We start from the raw sequence: 20937 nt of genomic DNA, 5'->3' as shown, positions 1-20937 counted from the left end.
GAATACTATGCATCCATAAAAAAGGATGTGTTTACCTCTTTTGCAGGGACATGGATGAAGTTGGAAACCATCATTCTCAGCAAACTATCACAAGATCAGAAAACCAAACACCACATGTTCTCATTCATAAGTGGGAGCTGAATAATGAGAACACATGGACACAGGGAGGGGAACATCACACACTGGAGCCTGTTGGGGGTGGGAGGATATGGGAGGGATAACATTAGGAGAAATACCTAATGTAGGTGATGGGTTGATGGGTGCAGCAAACCACCATGACACATGTATACCTATGTAACAAAACTGCACATTCTGTACCTGTAACCCAGAACTAAAAGTATAATAACAATAAAAAAAAAAAGTACATCCAAGAGCTGTGGATCATATCAAATATTCTAAGACACATGTAGTTAAAATCCTAGGGAAAGAGAAAGACAGTGGAGTAGAAGAAATAGTTGAAGAAATAGCATCTAAGAATTTTCCAAAATTAATGACAGACACCAGACCACAAATCCAAGAAACTCACAACACACAAATAGGATAAACATGGAAACAACATAAAAGAAACAAACAAAATACACTTTGACATATATTCAAATCTCTGAAAACTAAAAGCAAAGAGAAAAATCTTGAAGGCAGAGAAAAATGACACATTGCCTAGGGAGAAACAAGGGTAAGAATTACAACAGACTTCTTGTCAGAAACAATAACAATTGAGTGATATATTTAAAATGTTGAAAGAAAAAAACCATTGGCCCAGAATTCTATAGCCAGTGAAAATATCCTCCAAAAATGAAAAAAAAAAAAAAAAAGACGTTCACAGGCAAATGAAAACAGACATAATTCATCCTAGCTGACTCCCTCCACAGAAAATCTTTAAAGGTACTTATTCAGGAAGAAGGAATATGGCATTGGTTAGAAAACTGTATCTACACAAAGAAATGAAGAGTGTTGGAAATGGAAAAAGTGAAGGTAAAATTCTCTTTTTTTCCTAATTTAAATTGCTCTAAAAGATAGCCAAAAATTTAAAACAGTAATGGTAACAATAGATTGTATATTCATAACTTATATAAAAGTAAAATAAGTGACAACAGTGGCACAAAAGGTAGGAGCAACAATTGGGAAGAAAGCTGTTCGCACTAGATGTGAAGTGATTTAATAGTACCTGAAGGTAAACTCAGATTATTTGAAAATATATATTTCAAACCCTAGGGCAATCACTAAATATATGTATATATTACACACACACATATATATACACACACACACATATGTGTGTCTGTTTGTGTGTGTGTGTAACAAGTCAATAGAACAGATGAAATAGACTAGGCAAAGATTTATTTCAACTTAATCTAAGCAGGCAAGGTAGGGATGAGCACTGCAAGGAGTGGGAAGAACCACTGGGTTAAATTCCAGTGTATTGTGTGGAATCAGTGTCCACAACTACCTAATTTGTCCATAGCTTGTGCAAAAATCAGCTCTTCCTTTTGTTGCTAGAAAAGTCCACTCATAGAATGAATTCTCCGAATAATTTCCTTGATCTTTCAGTTCTATCACTAATCCTCCAAGTCAATAGTGGTCAAGCAGTTTCATCAAAAACACTAGGCAAATTTGGTAAAAGTTTGTTGACCAAAGCAAAACCTAAATGATGTGGGATATTTATTAATGACAAGCTACAATATGCCTTATATTGTATATTACACTGATGGCTTTTATCTTTTTAATTCATCTTCTACTTCTAAACAATAAAAAATTACCAAGTAGTGAAACAGACATGTACAAAATTATCTTCTTACTGTTGCAACATTCACTTCTTTAAACTGATTAATTCATTGATCACTCATGACAATGAAGAAAAAGAGGGAGGGAGAAAATAAAGTGATTTCTCCATCAGGGTTGTCAGAATTATTGAAATAGAAACTCGAAGTACTCTTATCAAATTTGGAATAGTAATTTCCTTTAGAAAAAAAATGGGTATTATTCATCAGGAGACTTTATCAACAGAAGGAATCATGAACATATGGCAAGGCATTGACTCCCTTATAATGAGAATTTGGAAATCTGGTTGCCATGTAAGCCATGTCCAAATTTAAATAACTTCACCAAAAGAAGGAAATTTCTCAAGAGAAACCAAACTGAAAGCACTAAAATACAACCATGCAATTGTAAATTTTCGCATGGAAACCGCTTCTCCAGATGGCTGGGGCTCTTGAGTACAGTATCATTGCTCCAGAGGGTAATTTACTGTCTATATGAACTTGAAAATGGTTCTTCTTCAGTGAAAGTTAAACTTTCCATCCTCAACATTGGCCATTAATTATGTTTTCCAAGGAATTTCTGGTCTTTTTTAATAATAAAATCAATATCAGAAGAAATACACACTAAATGTTTTAAATGCTTGCTTTAAAGAAATAATGTTTTATTTTTATTAAATAAAGCTTTTTTTTAAATCTAAAAATGTATGAAGAGATACAATGAAAATGAAAGCTAACCAAAGGGCCACAGTGTCCAAACTGAGTACTTCTAACAAAGGAGGTATTCCATGTGGCTGCACAAGTGCCTATGGCCCAGCTGGTGGCAATGGTGATGGGAATTCAGAGGCTGATCATAATTGTCTTGTCTTCGCTGCAGAGTAGAGGCTTCCACTCCCTCATTCAGCCCTGCACACTGTTGAGAAAAGTCCCCACAAACATGCCCTGAGCACTCCCTGCCTGCCATACACTGGGCTAGGTGCTAGAGCCCCGACCTTGAAAATGAAACTACTCTTGTTTCAAAGAGATCCCATCCTGGAGAAGAGGACAGATTGATTTAGAGGTGACAAAGGATGGCATTTCAAGTAAATGTCAACAAGCCTCCTGCCAAGTTACTTCTCAAATGAACCAAAATAACTCAATATAGACAAAAGGAAAAATAATCACCTACATGGAACTAGGAAAGCCTTACCTCATTCCAAGGTCGCTGAAGACTAACCCTCAGATACACGCCAGTTGAAACTGAGCTCAGAGACACAAGGTCAGCACAAAGTCAGCCACCCCAGTGGGGCTGTGTTGCAGGGCTGACAGAAAGGCACTCTGAATGTCCAGTATCCCCCAGCATGGAGCATGGAGGCCCAGAAGCTGGACCTGATTTGGGCCAGGAGAGTAAATCACCCGTTGTAGCTTCTTCCATGGGCATGGACAGCAAGACTAAAGCAGAAACTTTTTATCCAACAGGGTTTTTAACTTCACAGATGGGCTGAGGTCAGGAGACATCTAACTTCATTGTAATAGGCAACAGCTCTATTGGGAAAAATACACTGAAGTCAAATCACAGAAAGTTCAGAGCCGTGGGCAATTTTCTAATCTGACTTCTCACCAAGGTGTCAAATGTTATACAACATTGTATCTAATTTCACAATGTGAAGTTTAAAATCAACATTTTGGTTTAAAAACGACATTCTTGCTTCTTAATTACTGGTGATGTTTTTTAGGAGGCAGAACACAAACTCTAGTTCAAAAGACAGAAAAAATTAAAAACCAAGGAAGCTTTCAAGTAGAAACACCAAAGCTAGGTCTTACAGTGTATATCTTATGCAATAAATATGAGTGTATAAACCTAACCCAAAGGAGAAGAGACATCAGTCAGGACCAAAACAAAATAACCTAATTCCAGGTTACTTGTATTCTACAAAATATGAAATTAAAATAAAGGAACTTAGAAAGACTGAGAGCAGAATGAAGAGCAAAAATATTCCAATTCAATGTAAACAAATAGAAAGCTGAGTGTCAATATTATACACAGTTACATTCATGACCAAAAAATATTGAAATTGTGTTCAATATAAAAAATATTGTATTTGATATACATGTTCAACATAAAATATAAAATATTTTATAATGTTTATTGCTCGATTGATTTAAAGATATAGCTGTCAAGAACCTTTATTTACTACATAGCATCATAGCATTAATAAATGTAGCAAAAACTGGAACAAATAAAAGGATAAATTTGACAAAGCACAAAATCATTGGAAGACTTTAGTGTAGCTCTCTCACTCAATCCTGTATGTCAAGAAATTAAGGAAGAGTGAAACACAGAGAATCCAAATAATTCCATTAATAGATTGATCATATATATAACACACACATATATTCATATAAACATGTGTGACATTTTATATATGTCCCTATGCCTTGTGAACAGAAAATGTGTATCCTTTTCTATTGTTCACAAAGAAAACCTCAAACTCAAAAGAAAAAAGAAAAATAACAAAAACCACCTTCTTTAATATCAATAAAGGAAAACTAAAAATGCATAATAAAAGTTTACTAATTGCAATAATAACACAGAACAATTCTGAAATTTTAAAAGCTCTTCCCTAAACAATACTTCAGTGAAAGAAAAACTGAAAGTCCCTCATGGAATTTCCTTAAAACCAATATTCCTTTTCAGAATCTTTGGAATACTATTAAAGCTGTGCTCATAGAAAAATATATAGCCATTAATATTTTCAGTAAAAATATGAACCAATAAAAACAAATGAACTAGGTATTTTACATAATAATTCTTTTGGTTAAGGTCACTAAAAAGAATATTAAAAATAGAATCACAGTGACAACAGAAAAGCCTCATACAATTGACAATGAGGTGAAAGGTATGTCTTTGGTGGGGGAGGAGAATGGAATAGAATGAAACAGAATGGAGTGCAACAAAATATTAATTCGCCCAGTCAAGGAAAACAAAAACTAGTAAAAGAAAAAGAAAGCAAGGAGAGAGAAAGGGAGGGAGGGAAGGAGGCAGGGGGCAAAGAAACAGAGTATGAGAAAGCACAAATAACCAGAGTATGAAAAAGAGGAAAACAGAATTACTTAAACATATCAATGACTCTGAAAACCTGAATGAAAAGCCATTTTCTAGGAACATGCAAATGATAAAATGGACTCAAGAAGAGATAGGAATGCCTAAATGGCAAATCAAACAGTTGTAAAACAACTACAGCCCTCAAAAACACTGACTTCAGTGTTTTCAGGATGGGGTTTTTCAAATGCTGAATTCTGTTTAAACTGACCAAGAGCAGGAATGTTGGGGGAGGGGAGAGTCTGTAGATTATTCTTTGGAAAGCTAATAGAATTCTGACATCAAAACCAAAAAAAGTTGCACAGAAAAAGGAAACTCTAGATAGCTCTCACAAATGCTGAGCATTGATCCTAAGTTAAATATTATCATAAATAAGAATAAAGAAATAAGAAGTGTGAAATGCACCTGTGTCAGTCAGCTTTGTGAATATCTTGCTTGGTCACTGGACCAAGCTACATTTCTGAAGCTGAGCGTGGGACTTCTCTGAAGGGAATGGATGGTCCTACTCAATATCTTGAAGCAGGAAGGAGCATTCAGGATGGGGCAGAGAGTTTGGGGGCTTGAACACCAAAACGTGGACAAACTTGAGACTTTTGTAGAGCTTGGAGTTGGGAGGGAGATAGCAGACGGCCGGGGCAGAGACCCCAGGGCAGGTCTGGGCCTTAGAGGTTGCAGACTCGTTAGTGAATTATTCTGTACCTCTATCATCTGGAACTCTCATAGAAGTGGAGGCAGAGAGAGCTGATGCCTGCTCCCAGGGGTGCAATGCAGAATGAGGACGGTGTTCACACTCAGGGACAGGAGTTCAGGGACAGTGCGGGTGGCCACCAGGGGTTCTGGGGGAGAATGGCGCAGGATCACTGGCTCACCAGGAGCCTGGTTGAGCACACAAGGACTTGAGATTGATCCTCGATGGCTGGGAGGCACTTTGGGAAAAAAAAAAATGATAAAAAATGAAAACATAAAAACAGTATCAAAGAGAACTGTGCGGTGTTCCACTCTTTACCAAGCCACTTTCCAACTTTCAGGCTGTTTTTTTATCAAGGTTCCAACAGCGACCACCCCCAGGGGCGTGCCTCAGGCAGGCTGGGGGTTAGGAAGCCCACCCCTCCCCCCGGGCTCCCACACCTCATTGTTACTGGTCACTAAACAAGCCACTTGCCAGACCCCAGCCACTTACCTGAACCAAGCCTGTCCTCTTGCTAGGCTTTCTAACCTGAAGTGCTTTATTGAGGCCTGTGGGTCCAGCCCAGCTAGGGAACACCCCAGTGCCCCGTAGAAAGTGGTTAGTGTGAATGATGCGGAAAACCAAGAAGGTTACAAGGCAGAGCGTGATTGATTCCCTGGGGCTTTATTGTAATAACTTTAATCTTCTGGAACTCATCTGGTATGAATTTAGGAGCTGGGCGGCATTTCACTGAAATTCCCCATTAATGCAGCTCTCACTGCTCTGCCGGCCTTGGTGGTTGTGGAGTTTGCCACGTTTATGATTTTGCCCTGGGCTCCTTATTAATGAGCCTTGAAAAGAGGGTGTGGAATATGTGAGCCCTTCAGCTGTGCTTTCCTTGAGGAAGAAACAAACAGAAATACCCACCTTGAAGTGCGTCTGGGCTCTGCCTTCCTGGAAAGAAAGCCAATCAACTTGGGCTTCCCAGGCCTCATTGGGGGTGGAGAAGCGTCTGACACTTGTATTGTCTCCAGCTCTCGGTGTTTACAGGTCAGGAGAGGGAGAGGATTGCTGAGGTCTTTGTAACAAACTCAGGTCCTTCTGCCACTGTGCCCACCAGGGCTGATTTTTTAAAAGGTTGTGGGGTTTGGGGACCAGTTTCCCCTATTTTCACAGCTCTCCTGGCCAAATCTGACCACCCTGAATGTCCTGGGTCACATCCCATTTCCAGCCCCTACTTACTTTGCACAGCTCCTCTAACTCTCTCCTCACTTTCATCCCTCGGTCCATTGAATGAGCACTTCCAGGTGTGGCCTCTAAGGGTCCCCTGTGCTTTGCATCCCTGGACGTTGGGGCACCAACATGGAGCAAGCAGAGGCCCCAGGGGGCACGAGGTCTCGCTCACCCTCTGAGCTTCAAGTTCAGAGCCTCGTTTGCAAAACTGCCTGCCTGCAGATGAAAAATGAGCTGCATTCAGGAGTGGAATGAGGAGCCATCGGTTCACCTTATTCTCTCATGCTAGAGGGGCTTTTAAAATAAATGCAAAGCAAGCAGGGCTTGACCTTGTCATCTTCATAGTCCTGTGTACTGACCAGCTGAGACGGTAAGCATCCTGACACCTCTGTGTGCCATGTGCATGCCACTTCACAGTTTACAATGCACCTTCACATACACTTAATCTTTGCATCAAAAGGCTCCACTCAGCCTTATTTGCAAGTGAGGATGCTGGCTCACAGGTCAGGTCCAGTGCTGTTAATTGACTTTCCCCAGCACTTTCCCCAGAACACAGCAGGAGGAGCTGCCACCTGACAAAAGCAGGCAGTGTGGCTCTCACAGGCTCCGACCAGACAGCCCAGATTCATCCCAGCCACTCATTGGGTGAGCTGGGTGAGTTACTTATGTTGCTTAAGCCGATTTCTTTCTTAATTTAACAAATGGTGATAAAATCGCCTGTTTCGTAGTATCCTTGTGTCAATTACCATAGATAACATATGCCTGTTTCCCAGGAGGGTGCAGACCATAAGAGATGCTCCAGAAACCTAAGTTCAATGCCAGCTTCTTTCCCGTGTGGTGTTCACATGCTGAAAGTATTGTGCCAACCTTTGAAGACAATGTTGAGAAAGAGAATGGTCAACCATGGGCTTCGTAGCATATCTGCCTGCAAGCCTGTGGTGCTCGGACTAGGTGGCTGATGTCACCTGTGCCGCCTGTGTCTGGAGCTGCCTGCTGTAGGCTCAGGACCAAGGGGCTCCTGTGGACCTGGAGTTCTGGAACTTACAAGGTAGCCATATGAACCCCTGACACCACTCTTTACCCACGCTGGGCTTGCCAGGCTGATGACTCAGATGAAGGGCATGATTGCCTATGCCCAGATGTCCCAAGTATCCTACTAGGTTTTGAAAAAAGCCAGTAGTAAGGACAAGGGACCAGTGCTTGTCCTGGAGCCCCGTGGCAGCCCCGGGCCAGCTGTGAGAGCCTAGGTCAGACTTCAAACTTTGCTGACCTCCAGCAACAGCCCTCCCCCATTCCCTGCCCCAGGCCTCATCTGCATTCATCCTAACAGCTGGATGGGAGAGGAGGAGTGAGGGAAGCTAAGTGCAGGGACCCTCCACCAGGACCAGGCAGCAGTGGCCACATGACCCAGCTCTACTGAAGCCCTGGCTGAGCCCAGTGCACAATCCCTCCTCAGAGGCTGGGGCCAGGCTGCAGGGCTCTCATCCTCCATTTCAAGTACGTGAGAGTAGACAGAGAGATGGGAGAGAGGGAGATTTAGTCTTGTCTCCCCTCCCCTCCCGTCTCCTCCCCTCTCCTCCCCTCCCCTCTTTCCCTTCCCTTACTGTACCATCACATCCCGGCCCATTCCTCCACCTTGGCCTAAGTTAATTCTGTTGGATTTTAGTCACCCGTGACTGTAAAACTGTTTAACTAATACGAAAGCCCTCGCAAAAGGTTTGTAGACACACTGTTCCAACAAGCCGGTAGAATTTTTATATTCCTGCTATTTCCATCATAAAAAGCTCTTTAAAATACATTTCATCTTAAACCTGGCCCATGAAACTCCATCGAATTCCCAGAGACTTCACAGAGGTCCCATCACCCTCCTGTCCAAGCTGGCTGCCCACACACAGGGGCCTCCTGCGTGCAGGGACTCCTGAAAGTCCATGTCCTATGCCTTCCCTGGCCGGGCTCCTCTTCTAACACAAAACCCTCCTGAGCCAGGGTTTGGCAGAGCAAGGGGTAGACTGTGCATGCTGTGATTCCCCACCAGGGACCACCAGGTCTGAAGGACGAGCTTCCCCCCAGTGCTGGGAGAGCTCCTGGCTGACGGCCACCAGCCTTCCCCGAGGAGCCTGAAGATGGCCCCTCAGGCACCCCCTACACACCAAACTGCTCTCCTGGCTGCCCCCAGCACAAGCCCCATGGCCTCACCCTCATTCTTTGCTTCCGAAACCCTCTTGCTCCACCCACCACATCTCTACTTTTTAATCTTTGCCTCCTTCAACATTTAGCTCAGATCCCCTCCTTCATGAAACCTTTCAAATTGCCCCAGGGGCAACCCACTCGGCTCTGCCGCGCTCTCCCCGGCTGTTGTCCTGGGACTCTTGCAAATTCTAGTTGTAGCCCAAGACTCCAGGCCCAGCTGAGAAGCAGTCAGTCATGCTGAGAGGCCTCCTCCTTCCTGCCCTGAGACGGCTTGTGCAGCATGACAGGGAAAGCTGGGATTTGTAGCTGACCATGAGTTCAGATCCCGTCTTTTCCACTCACTGGTAACAAACTCCCTGAGCCTCGCTTTCCTTGTCTCCAACAACATGTAGGCACTGGGATGCCAATCAGGTCACTTGGGAAAAGCAAACTCAGGAAAAGTGAGCATGGGGAGGAGCAGGGAAGCTGTTGAGTGTTCCAGGACAAGAGTGGCCCGACTTTTTAGGTTCTTTCTCCAAACCGATCCCGGGAAGCAGGGGCTTACTGGACAGGAGTGCAGAGCTGAACAGTGGCTGCCAGCTGGCCTGGCTCACCACTGAGCCTCTCTCTCCAGGCTGACCTGCTGGAGGTGGAAATGTGGCCTCTGAAGGCCCCCAAATCCACAACCAAAAAGGCCAAATGAGTTCTGCCTTAGAGGCCTGGGTGTGGGGTGGAGATGCCCAATGCACCTCTCCCCTCCTTGGTTAGGATCTGAGCTAAACTTGGCATCTGCCAAGCAGCTCTCTCAGTCCTGCAGAGGACACTGGGAGCCAGGCCAGGCTGGGCAGCAAAGGCTTTTCCCAGGGGCACCCAGTGGCTCCCCACTTCTCTTGGCATGGACAGTGTCCCTCTGAGCCCAAAGTGGGGAGTGGGCCACTGTAAGGCCTGACTGCTGGCTCTCCATCCAGTTTCTTCCTTTTTCTTACGTACAAACGAAATACATCCACCATCTGGCAACCTAGGGAGATGGAGGTCAAATTTTGCACACGTGAAGCATTTCCATCTGAATAAACAAGTTCCTTTTTTTTTTTTTTGTCCTCTGTCATTCCCAGAAATCAGTCCAGCTGTTCACCACCTAGGTACCTCCTGGCCCCAGATGTCCTCTGGGGCAGGCACCAGCACACACCTGGGCTTATAGGGACAGGGGGAAGGGAAGAGAAGGACCTCATTTCTATGGCCTGGGAGGGAGGGAGAAACAGGTGACAAGCACACCCCAGCCTGGCCCTGCCCTCAGCTGCTCCCGCTGGGCTCCTGGAGGCAAAGCCTTGTCCAACAATGAGGATGGACACAGACACACATGTGCACCCTCCACCTCCTACCACAGGGCTGCTCCTGGAAAATGTATTCCCTCTCTGGACCTCTGCGCAGTCCTCTCCTCTTCCTTCCCTAAGGCCCCGTCTGCCTCCCCCGACTCCCTTCCCTTCTTCAATACTCATGGAGGGCTGGCCCCTGGGTAAAGAGACCAATTTATCTTCGCTCTCATCTTCCATGGTTCCTGGGCCTGCAGACAGACTGGTTCCCACAGAAACCATGATTGCCCAGATTCCAGGGGGTGGTGATTACAGAAAACAAACTCCCATTTAAGGACCTGTTCAGGGGGCTGAGCTGAAAGCAGCAATGGCATGGGGACTTCAAACCTGTTTTCCTTAACACTCAGGAGTGCCCCAGGCCTGGTTGTGTGCAGACACCGGCCTGAAATCCCCCTTGTGTTAAGACTAAGGTGGCTTCAGAAACCCAGGGAGCCTGTAGGAGCGAGGCAGTGACTGTTGGAAGGAGATTGTCTTGTGTCTTGCTAAGGTCGCATCTAAAAGGGATCCTGCAGAAGCACCCAACAAGCTACTCTTTGCAAAACCTGACCGCGCTCCCAGCCCTCTCAGCTCTGCACCTACCTTCAGAGACCACAGAAGCCAGGGTGTGAACCCCCCCAGGTGCCCTGGTGTCCCACGACCACCTGAGTAACCTCCTTCAGGTCTGTAGTCCCAGAGTCCTCACTGGCGAAATGGGGATGGGAACCCGGTAGTTCCATGGGAAAGAAAAATGCACAGGACAGTTCTTTCATAAACCAACTAGAGCTCTCCATGAGAAGAAGCAAAGATGAAAAATTTTAAAATGCTGTAATTCCCTGCACTTCTGCAGGACAGAAAAATGTCATCCTCAAAGCTTCTGGTGCCTCCACAAAAAAAAAAGCAGACCCTCACCCCCACCTCCAGGTCCTCTAACCACCCAAAGGCTCTTTGAATTATTCCATTCTAAGAATTGGTGTCTGCACATGACCTTACCCATGAGCATTTCAGGTCTTCAAGGGCAAGGCTGAAGGAGCCCCTCTTCAGGAGGACTGAGAGCCACGCCTGGTGCCCCCCAGGAAGGTGCTGACTGGCATGTAAAAGTGGGAGCAGGTGCTGTGGCACACCTGGGTGACCAACCCATCCCATGCTGCAGCCTCCAGCCAGCCTGGGCCTCTGAGGCTGTGCAGACCCCATGACTGGCTGTGGGCACACACCAAAGGGATCCAAGCCTTATTCTGGTCTTTGTGGTCAGCTGTTCTCTAAGTTTATTAAACTCCTCCAAGCTCTCAGGCAGAGCCTAGCTGTGATGCAACAGATCCCTACCCCATACCAGTGAATGCACCCTGAAGTAGGCCAGAGGGTCGGGGGGAGTCTGCACTTCTGCATCCAAAGCAACCAAAAACCAAACACTTCTGCAGCCAGACTGGGGATCATGAGGGGAACAGGCAGGGTCATAGCATGAGCCCTGGTCAGAGCCTCAGCTGCACTGCTGGTTCCTGTGGTGTTGGGAAGTTACCTCCCTCTCTGATCTGAAAATGGGATAAGCACGCTTGCTCTGCAATGCCGCTGCTAAGTTCATGTGAGCTGCTGGTGTGGCCTGCCTATGCGATCCTTTGGGTCTATCTAACATCTGGGCACGCTGAGGTTGTTATAGGGGCTGGCACAACTGTGGCCACCTCCAAAGGCAGCTTCGTGTTTGGTCCCTGGAGAAGGAATGCCTGTCTTTGCAAGTTTAAGCTTTGATTTTAAACTTCCGCTCAGACTTCAAGATCTTTTCTGGGTCTAATTAGCTCTACCAAGGTGCATGAAGCAGCCACACTACTAAAACCCTGCTCTCTCCACGTGGTGGTATACCAAAAAAGGATGAGCCTCCCAGAGCTCTGGGGTAAAATACAGCTGACAAATGCACCAACTAGAGGCACTGTTAGCCAGGGCACAAAGCTGATAATGGCCTGGATGTGCAGGGGCCTCACCCCTGCAGCCAGGACAGTACAATGTGCTTTTCTTGGCATACTCCGGGAAGGGGTGCCTCACTCCTCCTGAGTTATAAGCGCTCAGGGTTTGCACTTCCTGCTCGAAACCTCAGCTCCAGTCAACTGGTAGACAGAATTATACCCATGCTGACCTGATGAAGAAGCCACAGAAGTAAATATTGCCTTGGGTCAGGGCCCCTCCTGGAATCCCAGAACTCTGTTGAAAGCTGCCGAGGCAGGGGTAATAGATCACCACCACCCGCCTCCGTTTACAACCGGGTAATGTCTTTTATGACTGCCTCTCTCTATCCTGAATATTTATTTTATTGCCCCTGTAGGCAGATTTTTCCATTTGGTAAAAATCATCAGATGGTTTCAGTCATGTTAACAACTGCTCATTAAATGCCGAGAAGTAAACAGAGAAATAAAGGTTTGTTTTTTCCCTATTTTTTTTTCTTTCTTTGTAATTTATGGAGGATACTCATGGGATGGGCACTGTGGGGTGAAGTGTGCTCAGATGCTGCTCTCCTCATCTCCTGCCTGGGTGGGCTTTCCCTAGGAAACCCTCCCTGCCTATAAGAGAAGGCCATTCCTTCAGCAGAGAAAGGTGAAGGTTTTGATCTATTTCAAGGCTAAAATTTGCTGAGTGATCTCCAGGTTTTGAGCTTTTGGTACTTGCTTCTTTTTTCCTGTGGTCCAGGAAGCAGGAAGCATGTCTTTCTGTTCCTTATGGAAAATATCACTCAGGACTAAAGCAGTTGGAGAGGACTGGTGTGGAGGGGGTGAAGGGGAGAGCCAGATGGATGGGTGGATAGACAGTTGGCTGGACAGACAGATGGAGAGATGACTGGCTGGCTGGATGGATGGATGGTGTAGGATGGATGGAGTGATGGATGAGTGGATGGATGAGCAGATGGATAATTGGCTGGATAGATGGAGGGGTGCATGGATGAATGGAGGCATGGATGAATGAATGGACGGATGGCTGGGTAGATGGTGTTGGATGGATATATAGATGGATGATTGGGTGTTTTGGAGGGTGAATGATGAATGGATTAATGTATGGGTAGGTGGGTGGATGAATGGATGGACGGATGGGTGCATGTGTTGGATGGATGTATGGATGGATGACTGGGTGTTTCAGTGGGTGAACAGATGAATGGATTAATATATGGGTAGGTGAGTAGATGAATGGATGGATACCTCAGAGGTATCCCCACCTGAGTCCATCTCCCACTTACATCCCCTAGGCCAGGCTGCTGGTGAAGCCTGCATTTGCACTCAGCCTTGAAAGCCTCTCTCAGCAGCCTCTGTGTACAGCCCAGTCCAGATCATCCATGCAGTAAGACTACAGACACCCTGCCACAGGGATGTAGGGTGAAGAAAGAAGTAAAAACTCCTCTTCCGAACAAGGAGGGCCAGTGGAGCTGGAATCCTGGCTTCTCTAATTGGAAGGGACCATCTGTGCAGGCAGCAGACCCAGCTCCTCCCTTACAATCCACAGCAGCTCTTGAGCTCTTTCCTCTCCTGCAGAATCCCACCAGCCCAGGATATTGCTTACGTGGCCCTCTTTCCTGAGATACTTCTCCCCTCCTCTCCTTCTCCACACATAGCTCACCCACCTGAAAGAGATGGAAAGAGTGTCAATAGACGGGCATCATACACATCTGACGGGATCAGAGGAAGAGCACGGCTGGTGATATTGGGGATAAGAGACCTGCCTACCCTTGCTTCAGGCATGGCTAGGACTATTTCTGGAAGGGTAGGGTTGGTGCAGGTGCTGTGTTACACTGTTCATCCCAGAAAGGAGAACAAGAAAAGATCATTCCTATATTGCTTTCATGCACCACTTTCTAGCATCTCTGTGTTAATAAAACTCAAGAAATCCTCTCAATGAAAAAAATAAGTGACTCCGTAACTTCCCTTCCCAACCTCAACCACATGTTCTGAAGGGCCAGGCAGAAGACCGCAAGGCGGGGGGCTATGGCAATGTGACGAGCATAGACTCAGCAAATGAAAATACCGGATGCTCCATTAAACCTGAATTTCAGACAAACACTGATAATTCTTTTTAATAAGTATGCCCCACACCCCATGCAATGTTTGGGACACATTGATACTTAAAAACAAACAAATGAACAAAAAACAAACAAACAAAAAACCCTCGCTTTTCTGTGAAATTCAAACATAACTGGGCGTGCTGTGTTTTATGTGGCAAACCAGCTCTTTCTCCTTCACCAGGAACAGCCCTACTTCAGAGTGGATTTAAACTCCAGCCCTGACAAATAACAGTTTTGTGATCTCTGTCCCTTAGTTCAGGGAATGGGCTTGCTACATTGAACTCACCTCATCAGCTAGATGCAAGGAGAAAGGTGACAGAAGGCGCCCAGCACAGGGTGACTCCAGTGTCAATGCTGTTCACACTCTCAGTGTGCACACTCTGGGGTTTCTGATAGGTAGGGACTGATGTATACTCCAGTATCAGAACCTTCAGTGGAGCCCTGGCTGCTGAGTCCAGTCTGCCCAGAGGCAAGGGGAATAGGAGAGAGGGGTGGGGCTAGGAAAGGGAGGCAGAAGGAATCCAGGCCTGATTGTGGTGACTGAGCACAGGAAGGTTCACTACTTGGTTCCTGGGAACTGGTGTGGGGATTGGGGGCACAGATCTGAGCCCTGGTAGTCCGACAGTCCCAGGGAATGTCCCAGGAAATACCAACTGTGCTATTGTGAAATATATATTTGGTCTTTGTCCCAGCTTCCTGGCATGCAACTCCTAAAATCTTTCGTTTACTTGACTGATGGCTGGCAACCCGTGGGTAGCTTCGGGATGGGGGCTAGTCATCAGAAACACCAAGCAGGATTAGAAGGCGGGAACTTACAGCCCCACCCCATCAGCCTCTGAGGAAGGAAATAGGGCTGAAGGCTAAGTTACCCATGGCCAGTGATGTAATCAATCATGCCTACGTAATGAAGCTTCTATACAAACACAACAAAGCAGGGTTCAGAGGGCTTCACGACAGTGGAGGTTCCTGGAGGATGGTGCCTAGAGAGGGCATGGAGACTTCATGTCCCCTTCCCCCATACCTCACCCTATGCATCTCTTCCTCTGTAGCCTTCGTAATACCTTTTTTTTTGGAGACAGAGTTTTGCTCTTGTCACCTAGGCTGGAGTGCAGTGGTGTGATCTTGGCTCACTGCAACCTCCGCCTCGCAGGTTCAAGAGATTCTCCTGCCTCAGCCTCCCAAGTAGCTAGGATTACAGGTGCCTGCCACCAAGCCCAGTTGATTTTTGTATTTTTAGTAGAGACAGGGTTTCACCATGTTGGCCAGGCTGGTCTCCAACTCCTGACCTCAGGTGATCCACCCACATCAGCCTCCCAAAGTGCTGAGATTACAGCCGTGAGCCACCTCGCCCAGCCCATAATAACCTTTTTAATAAACCACTAATCATAAGTGCTTCCCTGAGTTCCATGAGCTGTGGTAGCAAATTAATGAAACCCAAGGATGGGGTTGTAGAAACCCTAATTTATGGTCATTTGGTTAGAAGCTCGGGGAAAACAACCCAGGGCTTGCAACTGGTATCTGAAGTAGGAGCAGCCTTGTGGGACTGGGGCCTCAACCTGTGGGACCTGAGCCTACCTCCAGGTAGATCGTCTCAGAGTTGAATTGAATTAGAGGACAGCCAGCTGGTGTCTGCAGCTGAAGGACTACTGGCTTTGTATGTGGGGAAATCCCCCCCGCCCCCACACACACACATCTGAAGTCACAGAAGTATTTTGTGTTGTGAGAGTAAGGAGAAACTGAGTTTGTTATTCTTACATTCTCAGATCCCCCTGCCTCAGCACTGTCCAGCAAGGGAGTCTTTGGGCAGGGCCTGCTCAGACAGAAGTCCTGGCCTGCTAGACGTGCACATACCCTGACGGTAAGCCTTGCTTGCCTACACATGTGCCCAGAGCCAGTGGGGACCAGCTCTGCCTCTCAAGGGTCCTTCCCTCTAGGGCAGCCTGGGGCTGTTTGCAACTGGCTCTTGAGGCCAGTGGGGATCTAGACAGGAAAAACATGGCCAGCTGGTCAAATGCCAAGGTACGGATTCCAAAAGGCTCCCTGGATGACTGCCATGGGAGTGACTTATGTCCCCAAGCGTGCTTCCAGGACCTGGCTGATGTTCCAGGATCCAGAGACATTGGCCCCAGAGAGATGCACCCTTGCTCCTGCCTGGCTCTGTCATGTTGGCTGAGGCCCTCAACTCTGAGCCTTGGGCTCAGAGCCCATGGAGACTTGGGTTCCATGTCTTCAAAGCTGCGACAGTGGGGCTTATACTGCAAGCTTGGTCTTTGAAAGTACCAAATTGACAAATTCAAAGAAGGCAAACTAAAGTCCTATGTAAGTTCACTGTTCAATATCTTCCTAAGGGCCTTCTCTGGGCCAAGTGGTTTCACACTGACTAAATCCACCATGTCAGCTAATGTACCTGCTGCACAGATGACATCAGCAAGGCGGTGAGGATTTGTCTTCCTCACCAGGCTTCCTGGTTCCTGGAATAGGCCACCTGCTCCTGAACCCCAGGGCCAGGTGCCAAAGAAGTGAGGGCAGATGTGGGTGGTTGGGAGGGGTCCCTCCAGGACTGCATGGGAGTTGGGAGAGGAGCACTCCCGGAGGGGTGGCAGGGCCAAGGGTATCCAGGGATCCCATAGGGCCCCACGGTCTTCCTACGACCTGAGCGCTCCTGGACCAGCGTTCTCCAGCCTCACCTGGCAGGCGAGTGAGGAAGACATCGTGCCTCCTTTGTGTGATTTTATGTTTCAGCACTTTGGAGCCAAATATTTATTTCAAAAGGGGGATTGGGGTGGGAGGGTGTCAAATAATACAAAAAATATTCTTCACGTAGAAAAGGTTTTCAAATTTCAGATCTATTTGTATTGCTGTCAAAATTTTTGCTATGTCTCCAGCCACCTAGACTAGTACTTGCTATGTTAGTTTCAATTGACTTACTTTTTAAAACTTGAACCATATATTAAAAAAAAAACCTGAGCAATATCTGAAATATCTGCCTTTACTGTGCCAGTTATATTTTTTCTTATTACTTAAAAAAATAAATACATAAATCTATATTTTATAGATTTCAGAGTACCACTTGAAGTCACCTTGTCAATTACAGACTGTACAACATGGATTTAGTGTAAACCTTTAATCCCTACTGGGAACCCTCTTGCAGGCCCAGCCGTTGAGCCCTGGGGAAATGAACGGCCCAGGCCAGGCAAAAGGGGGTGGGCAGATGCTGCCCAGGGGTCTAGAGACCATAGCACACATGCCAGCTCAGGAGATGCCCTGCCTTTAACTCAGCAGCCAGACCCCCTGCCTCCCACCTTGAACTGTGCTTAACAAGGCATCCCTGAGGAGCCGCTGTGCCCTGCATTACCTGGTGGAGCGGCACAGAGTCTGAAGACCTCAGGAGAAGGTGTAGCTCTATTGGGAGTAAGAGTCCCCAGGCAGAGAAAGAAAGGTGGAGTCTTTTGAGCATAAGCATAAGCAAAGGACACAGACCCGAATTTGAGAGGTACCCCTGTGGCCGAGTGAGCTGGAGTCATGTTAAAATGGCCTGGTCTGATGGCCGCCTGCCTGTGCAGGCGGTGCGGAGGCCCCCAGAGTGTACAGCGTTTTATTTTATTTTATTTACATATTTATTTATTTATTTATTTATTTTTGAGACGGAGTCTCGCTTTGTCACCCAGGCTGGAGTGCAGTGGCGTCATCTCGGCTCACTGGAAGCGCCGCCTCCCTGGTTCACGCCATTCTCCTGCCTCAGCCTCCCGAGTAGCTGGGACTACAGGCGCCCACCACCACGCCCGGCTAATTTTTTTGTATTTTTAGTAGACACGGGGTTTCGCCGTGTTAGCCAGGATGGTCTCGAACTCCTGACCTCGTGATCCGCCCGCCTCGGCCTCCCAAAGTGCTGGGATTACAGGCGTGAGCCACTGTGCCCGGCCAGGGTTTAAAATTTCAATCGCCAATTGTAAAATTGTGAGGCTTGTACCTAAAATATGGATCCTTGGCCACCCTATTTAAAATCCTAACTCCCACCCCACTTTCCTCTGCTCTATCTTCCCCTAGCATTTAATGGCCTTCTAAGTATTTTATGCGTAATTACTTATGCTTAGCGCCATGTGCTTCTAAACGTTTAGTGCCTTTTCTGAAGTACTTCAAACATGTAGCCCAGGTCTAGCACATAGTGGGTGCTCAGTAAGTATTTAACGAACGACTAGCGGAAGGGATGGCCCCATGGGTGCCACACTAGCTTCTGTTCTGGGGCCTCAGCGCGCCTGCGGGAGGGGCGGCGGCCAGGCCTGAAGCCCTGGTTCGCCCTCGACTCAGGCCACGCGGGCCTTTCAGGCTTCTGGGACAGATCCTAGGTCCAGCTGCCTACCTGATTTTGTGGCAAAGGAAAAAAAAAAAAGAAGAAGAAGCGAGAGGCGATGGCGTTTGCTTTGGCCAGATTTAAGGGAAAGCGAGGCTGCGCGCGGCTCCCGCGGGGTCGGATCTCCGAGGTCCAGGGCGCCCCTCCGCCCGGGTGTAGATTTCCTGAGGGCCCCTTCGCCCTCCTGGGTTTCGTCAGCTGCGCAGGAATGGAGCCGGCCAGAGCTCTGGGGAGCCGGGAGGGAGGTGCCGCCACCAGAGGGCGCCGGAGCCCCAGCGCTGCGGTCGGTGAGCGGCCAGGCTCCCCCGCCCAGCCCAGCAAAGGGCTGGGGACGCCCGACGGCTGCCTTCTTCACTGGACCTCACTGCCTTCAGTTCTTTAAGGGCAGGGGCCAAGCAGTGGGGTTCCCGGCTCCAAGCCCAGTGCCCAGGATGGGTGGGTGGGTGGATGGATGGATGGATGGATGGATGGATGGATGGACGGATGGATGGATGGAGTGCCCGCCCACAGCCATCTAACGGCCAAAGTGGTTTTGGAAAAAAAACGCACAGAAGACACCTACCCCCACCAGCGGAGTTCCGGAGCCCTCGCAGCCTCCTGTTGACCGCTCCCGCCTAATGGAGCCGCTGACCGCCCACTCCCCCGGCCAGGACTCCCCAGGGACAGGGACGTGTCCCCAGGGCAGGCCCCTGGATGGACGCGGCGACTGACCCCACTCCGCTGGATGCTGTGCTGGGAAGGACACAGAGAGGTGGCTGGGGCAGCCTGCGGTCACAAAGCGAGGCCCAAAGGGGCGTTCTCCTCACCCCTGCACCTCCTGGGTGCCGGCCTGCACCCTCTCCCTTCGCCGCCGGACTGGGGCCATCTGGGGTGTCTCGGGGGTATCCGGAGGGCTAAGCACCGCCGAGGGACGGCTCCGAAGGAAGAGTTTTCTGGACCCAGAAGGCAGACGCCAGTAGTATTGTCCTAGGAGTCGGAGGTCGGGGTGGGGGAGTTCTTAGCTCTTTGGGTCGCACGGAGCTTTTCTTGGGTAAGGCAGTAAGTACTTAGGTTTAAAGGACTTACTTACAGCTACCATTTATTGAGTACTGTCTGCTTGTCAGACACGACGCAAAGGATTTCGCAGCGTGGGGCGGGTCTCATTGAATCTCCCGTCCCACTCCGCGGGGTGGGCCTGTGATTAGCTCATTTCACAGTTGAGGGGTCGGAGGTACAAAGGCTACATTCGCTTTTACTGAGAGCCGCCGGCGCCTTCTGCTTTGTACAGGCGAGGAAACTGAGGCTGGGCTGGTGGCGCCGTGGGCTTGGAGTCCCAGCTACGCTGACTGCAAAAACCGGTCTCATTCCCGCAGATCGAGCTCTGCCGGCGGCTGCGCCGCAAGCCGGGCAGGTGGCGAGCTTGAGCCCCAACGCACAGAAAGCAGGACCCCCCTCGGCTGCCTTGGGCCGCCACCGCCAACAGGCCCTCCGCCTCGGGACTAACTTGTTTGCTTTTCATTGGTTCTCATTCAGTTCCCGCCATCGAAAGGCCCCGTCCCGCAGCTTTCCACGCGCGCCCCACTGTACGCCTAAGGTCCTCAGTCTCTCCAGTGGGGTCCTGTCACAGGGACAATAAGCGGCCCTCCAGCCGGCGTCGCCCGGGCTGCGGACCTCACTGCAGACCGGGTCCGCGGTGCGGGGCCCAGCGGAGCCTGAGAAGGTCAAAGGCCGGAGCGCACTGCGCCTCCGGAACACAGCGTGAGCGGAGGAGGGGCGGGGGGGGATGGGTGGGGGGTGCCGCCGAGGGAGTCGCGCGTCAGAGACCCCGGCCACGGCCAGCACTCGGCTCCGGGCCCGCCCCTCACCGCGCGCCCCGCCCAGCTCTCCCCTCTAAAGCGCCCGGCGCGCGCCTCCCACCGCCGCACTTTCACTCTCCGTCAGCCGCATTGCCCGCTCCGCGTCCGGCCCGCGACCCGCGCTCATCCGCCTGCCCGCCCGCGCCATGAACGCCAAGGTCGTGGTCGTGCTGGCTCTCGTGCTGACCGCGCTCTGCCTCAGCGACGGTGAGTGCGCTCGGCGGGGAGGCCCTGGCGAGGCTCTGGGCTTCGGCTCCCGCCCGGCGCAGAGCCGCGGCTCCTCTGCCTGCGTCCGCAGTTTGCGCCGCCCGACACAGTGGGGGTGGAGGCAGCTCGCTTCGCTGGGCGCTCCGGTGCGGTGTCGCGTCCAAAGCCCTACTTTTGCGCCGAGGCTTTGTGACCTGCAGAGAGCGACCGCCCGTCCTCAAGCTGGCTGCAGAGCGAGGTCAGGCGGGACAACTGGGCAG

At 48.8% G+C, this 20937-nt stretch overlaps 2 protein-coding genes across 5 annotated transcripts in view; one reads left to right on the top strand and one right to left on the bottom strand.

The window, feature by feature from the left end:
- Positions 1–2465: 2465 nt before the first annotated feature.
- LOC129045008 (uncharacterized) lies at positions 2466–20133 on the bottom strand. Its single transcript, XM_054503309.1, has 9 exons — positions 19871–20133; positions 19471–19567; positions 19198–19400; positions 13786–13846; positions 7483–7603; positions 6746–6952; positions 5536–5762; positions 2944–3278; positions 2466–2667 (listed from the first exon to the last, which is right to left on the bottom strand). The coding sequence occupies exons 1-7, from the start codon at positions 20131–20133 to the stop codon at positions 5554–5556; spliced, it is 1161 nt and encodes a 386-aa protein (XP_054359284.1). The 3' UTR covers positions 2466–2667; positions 2944–3278; positions 5536–5553.
- A 288-nt stretch (positions 20134–20421) lies between these two features.
- Positions 20422–20937, top strand: part of CXCL12 (C-X-C motif chemokine ligand 12) — an 86153-nt gene continuing 85637 nt past the window's right edge. Inside the window, exon 1 of one of the 4 annotated variants that reach the window (XM_054435765.2) lies at positions 20422–20677. In XM_054435765.2, coding sequence (XP_054291740.1) covers positions 20617–20677 — 61 coding nt within the window. In that variant the 5' untranslated portion in view covers positions 20422–20616. The remainder of the gene's footprint in view (positions 20678–20937) is intronic. The other 3 variants (XR_008491959.2, XM_054435764.2, XM_054435766.2) reach the window with 3 other exon arrangements.

Source organism: Pongo pygmaeus, chromosome 8 (genome assembly GCF_028885625.2).
Source record: "Pongo pygmaeus isolate AG05252 chromosome 8, NHGRI_mPonPyg2-v2.0_pri, whole genome shotgun sequence".
Taxonomy (NCBI): Eukaryota; Metazoa; Chordata; class Mammalia; order Primates; family Hominidae; genus Pongo; species Pongo pygmaeus.
This window is presented reverse-complemented; position numbering and strand designations above follow the sequence as displayed.

Bases quoted from the DNA above. Each gene is read 5' to 3' on its own strand.
- LOC129045008 (XM_054503309.1), bottom strand. From the start codon at position 20,133: ATGAAAAGCAAACAAGTTAGTCCCGAGGCGGAGGGCCTGTTGGCGGTG. The intron at 13,847-19,197 runs GTAGGTGTCTTC...CATCTCTTTCAG, and splicing joins CCGGAACTCCGCTGGTGGGG to GTGGGTGAGCTATGTGTGGA. The intron at 7,604-13,785 runs GTAAGCAATATC...TTGTCTTCAAAG, and splicing joins ATCTCAGGAAAGAGGGCCAC to GTTGGCACAATACTTTCAGC.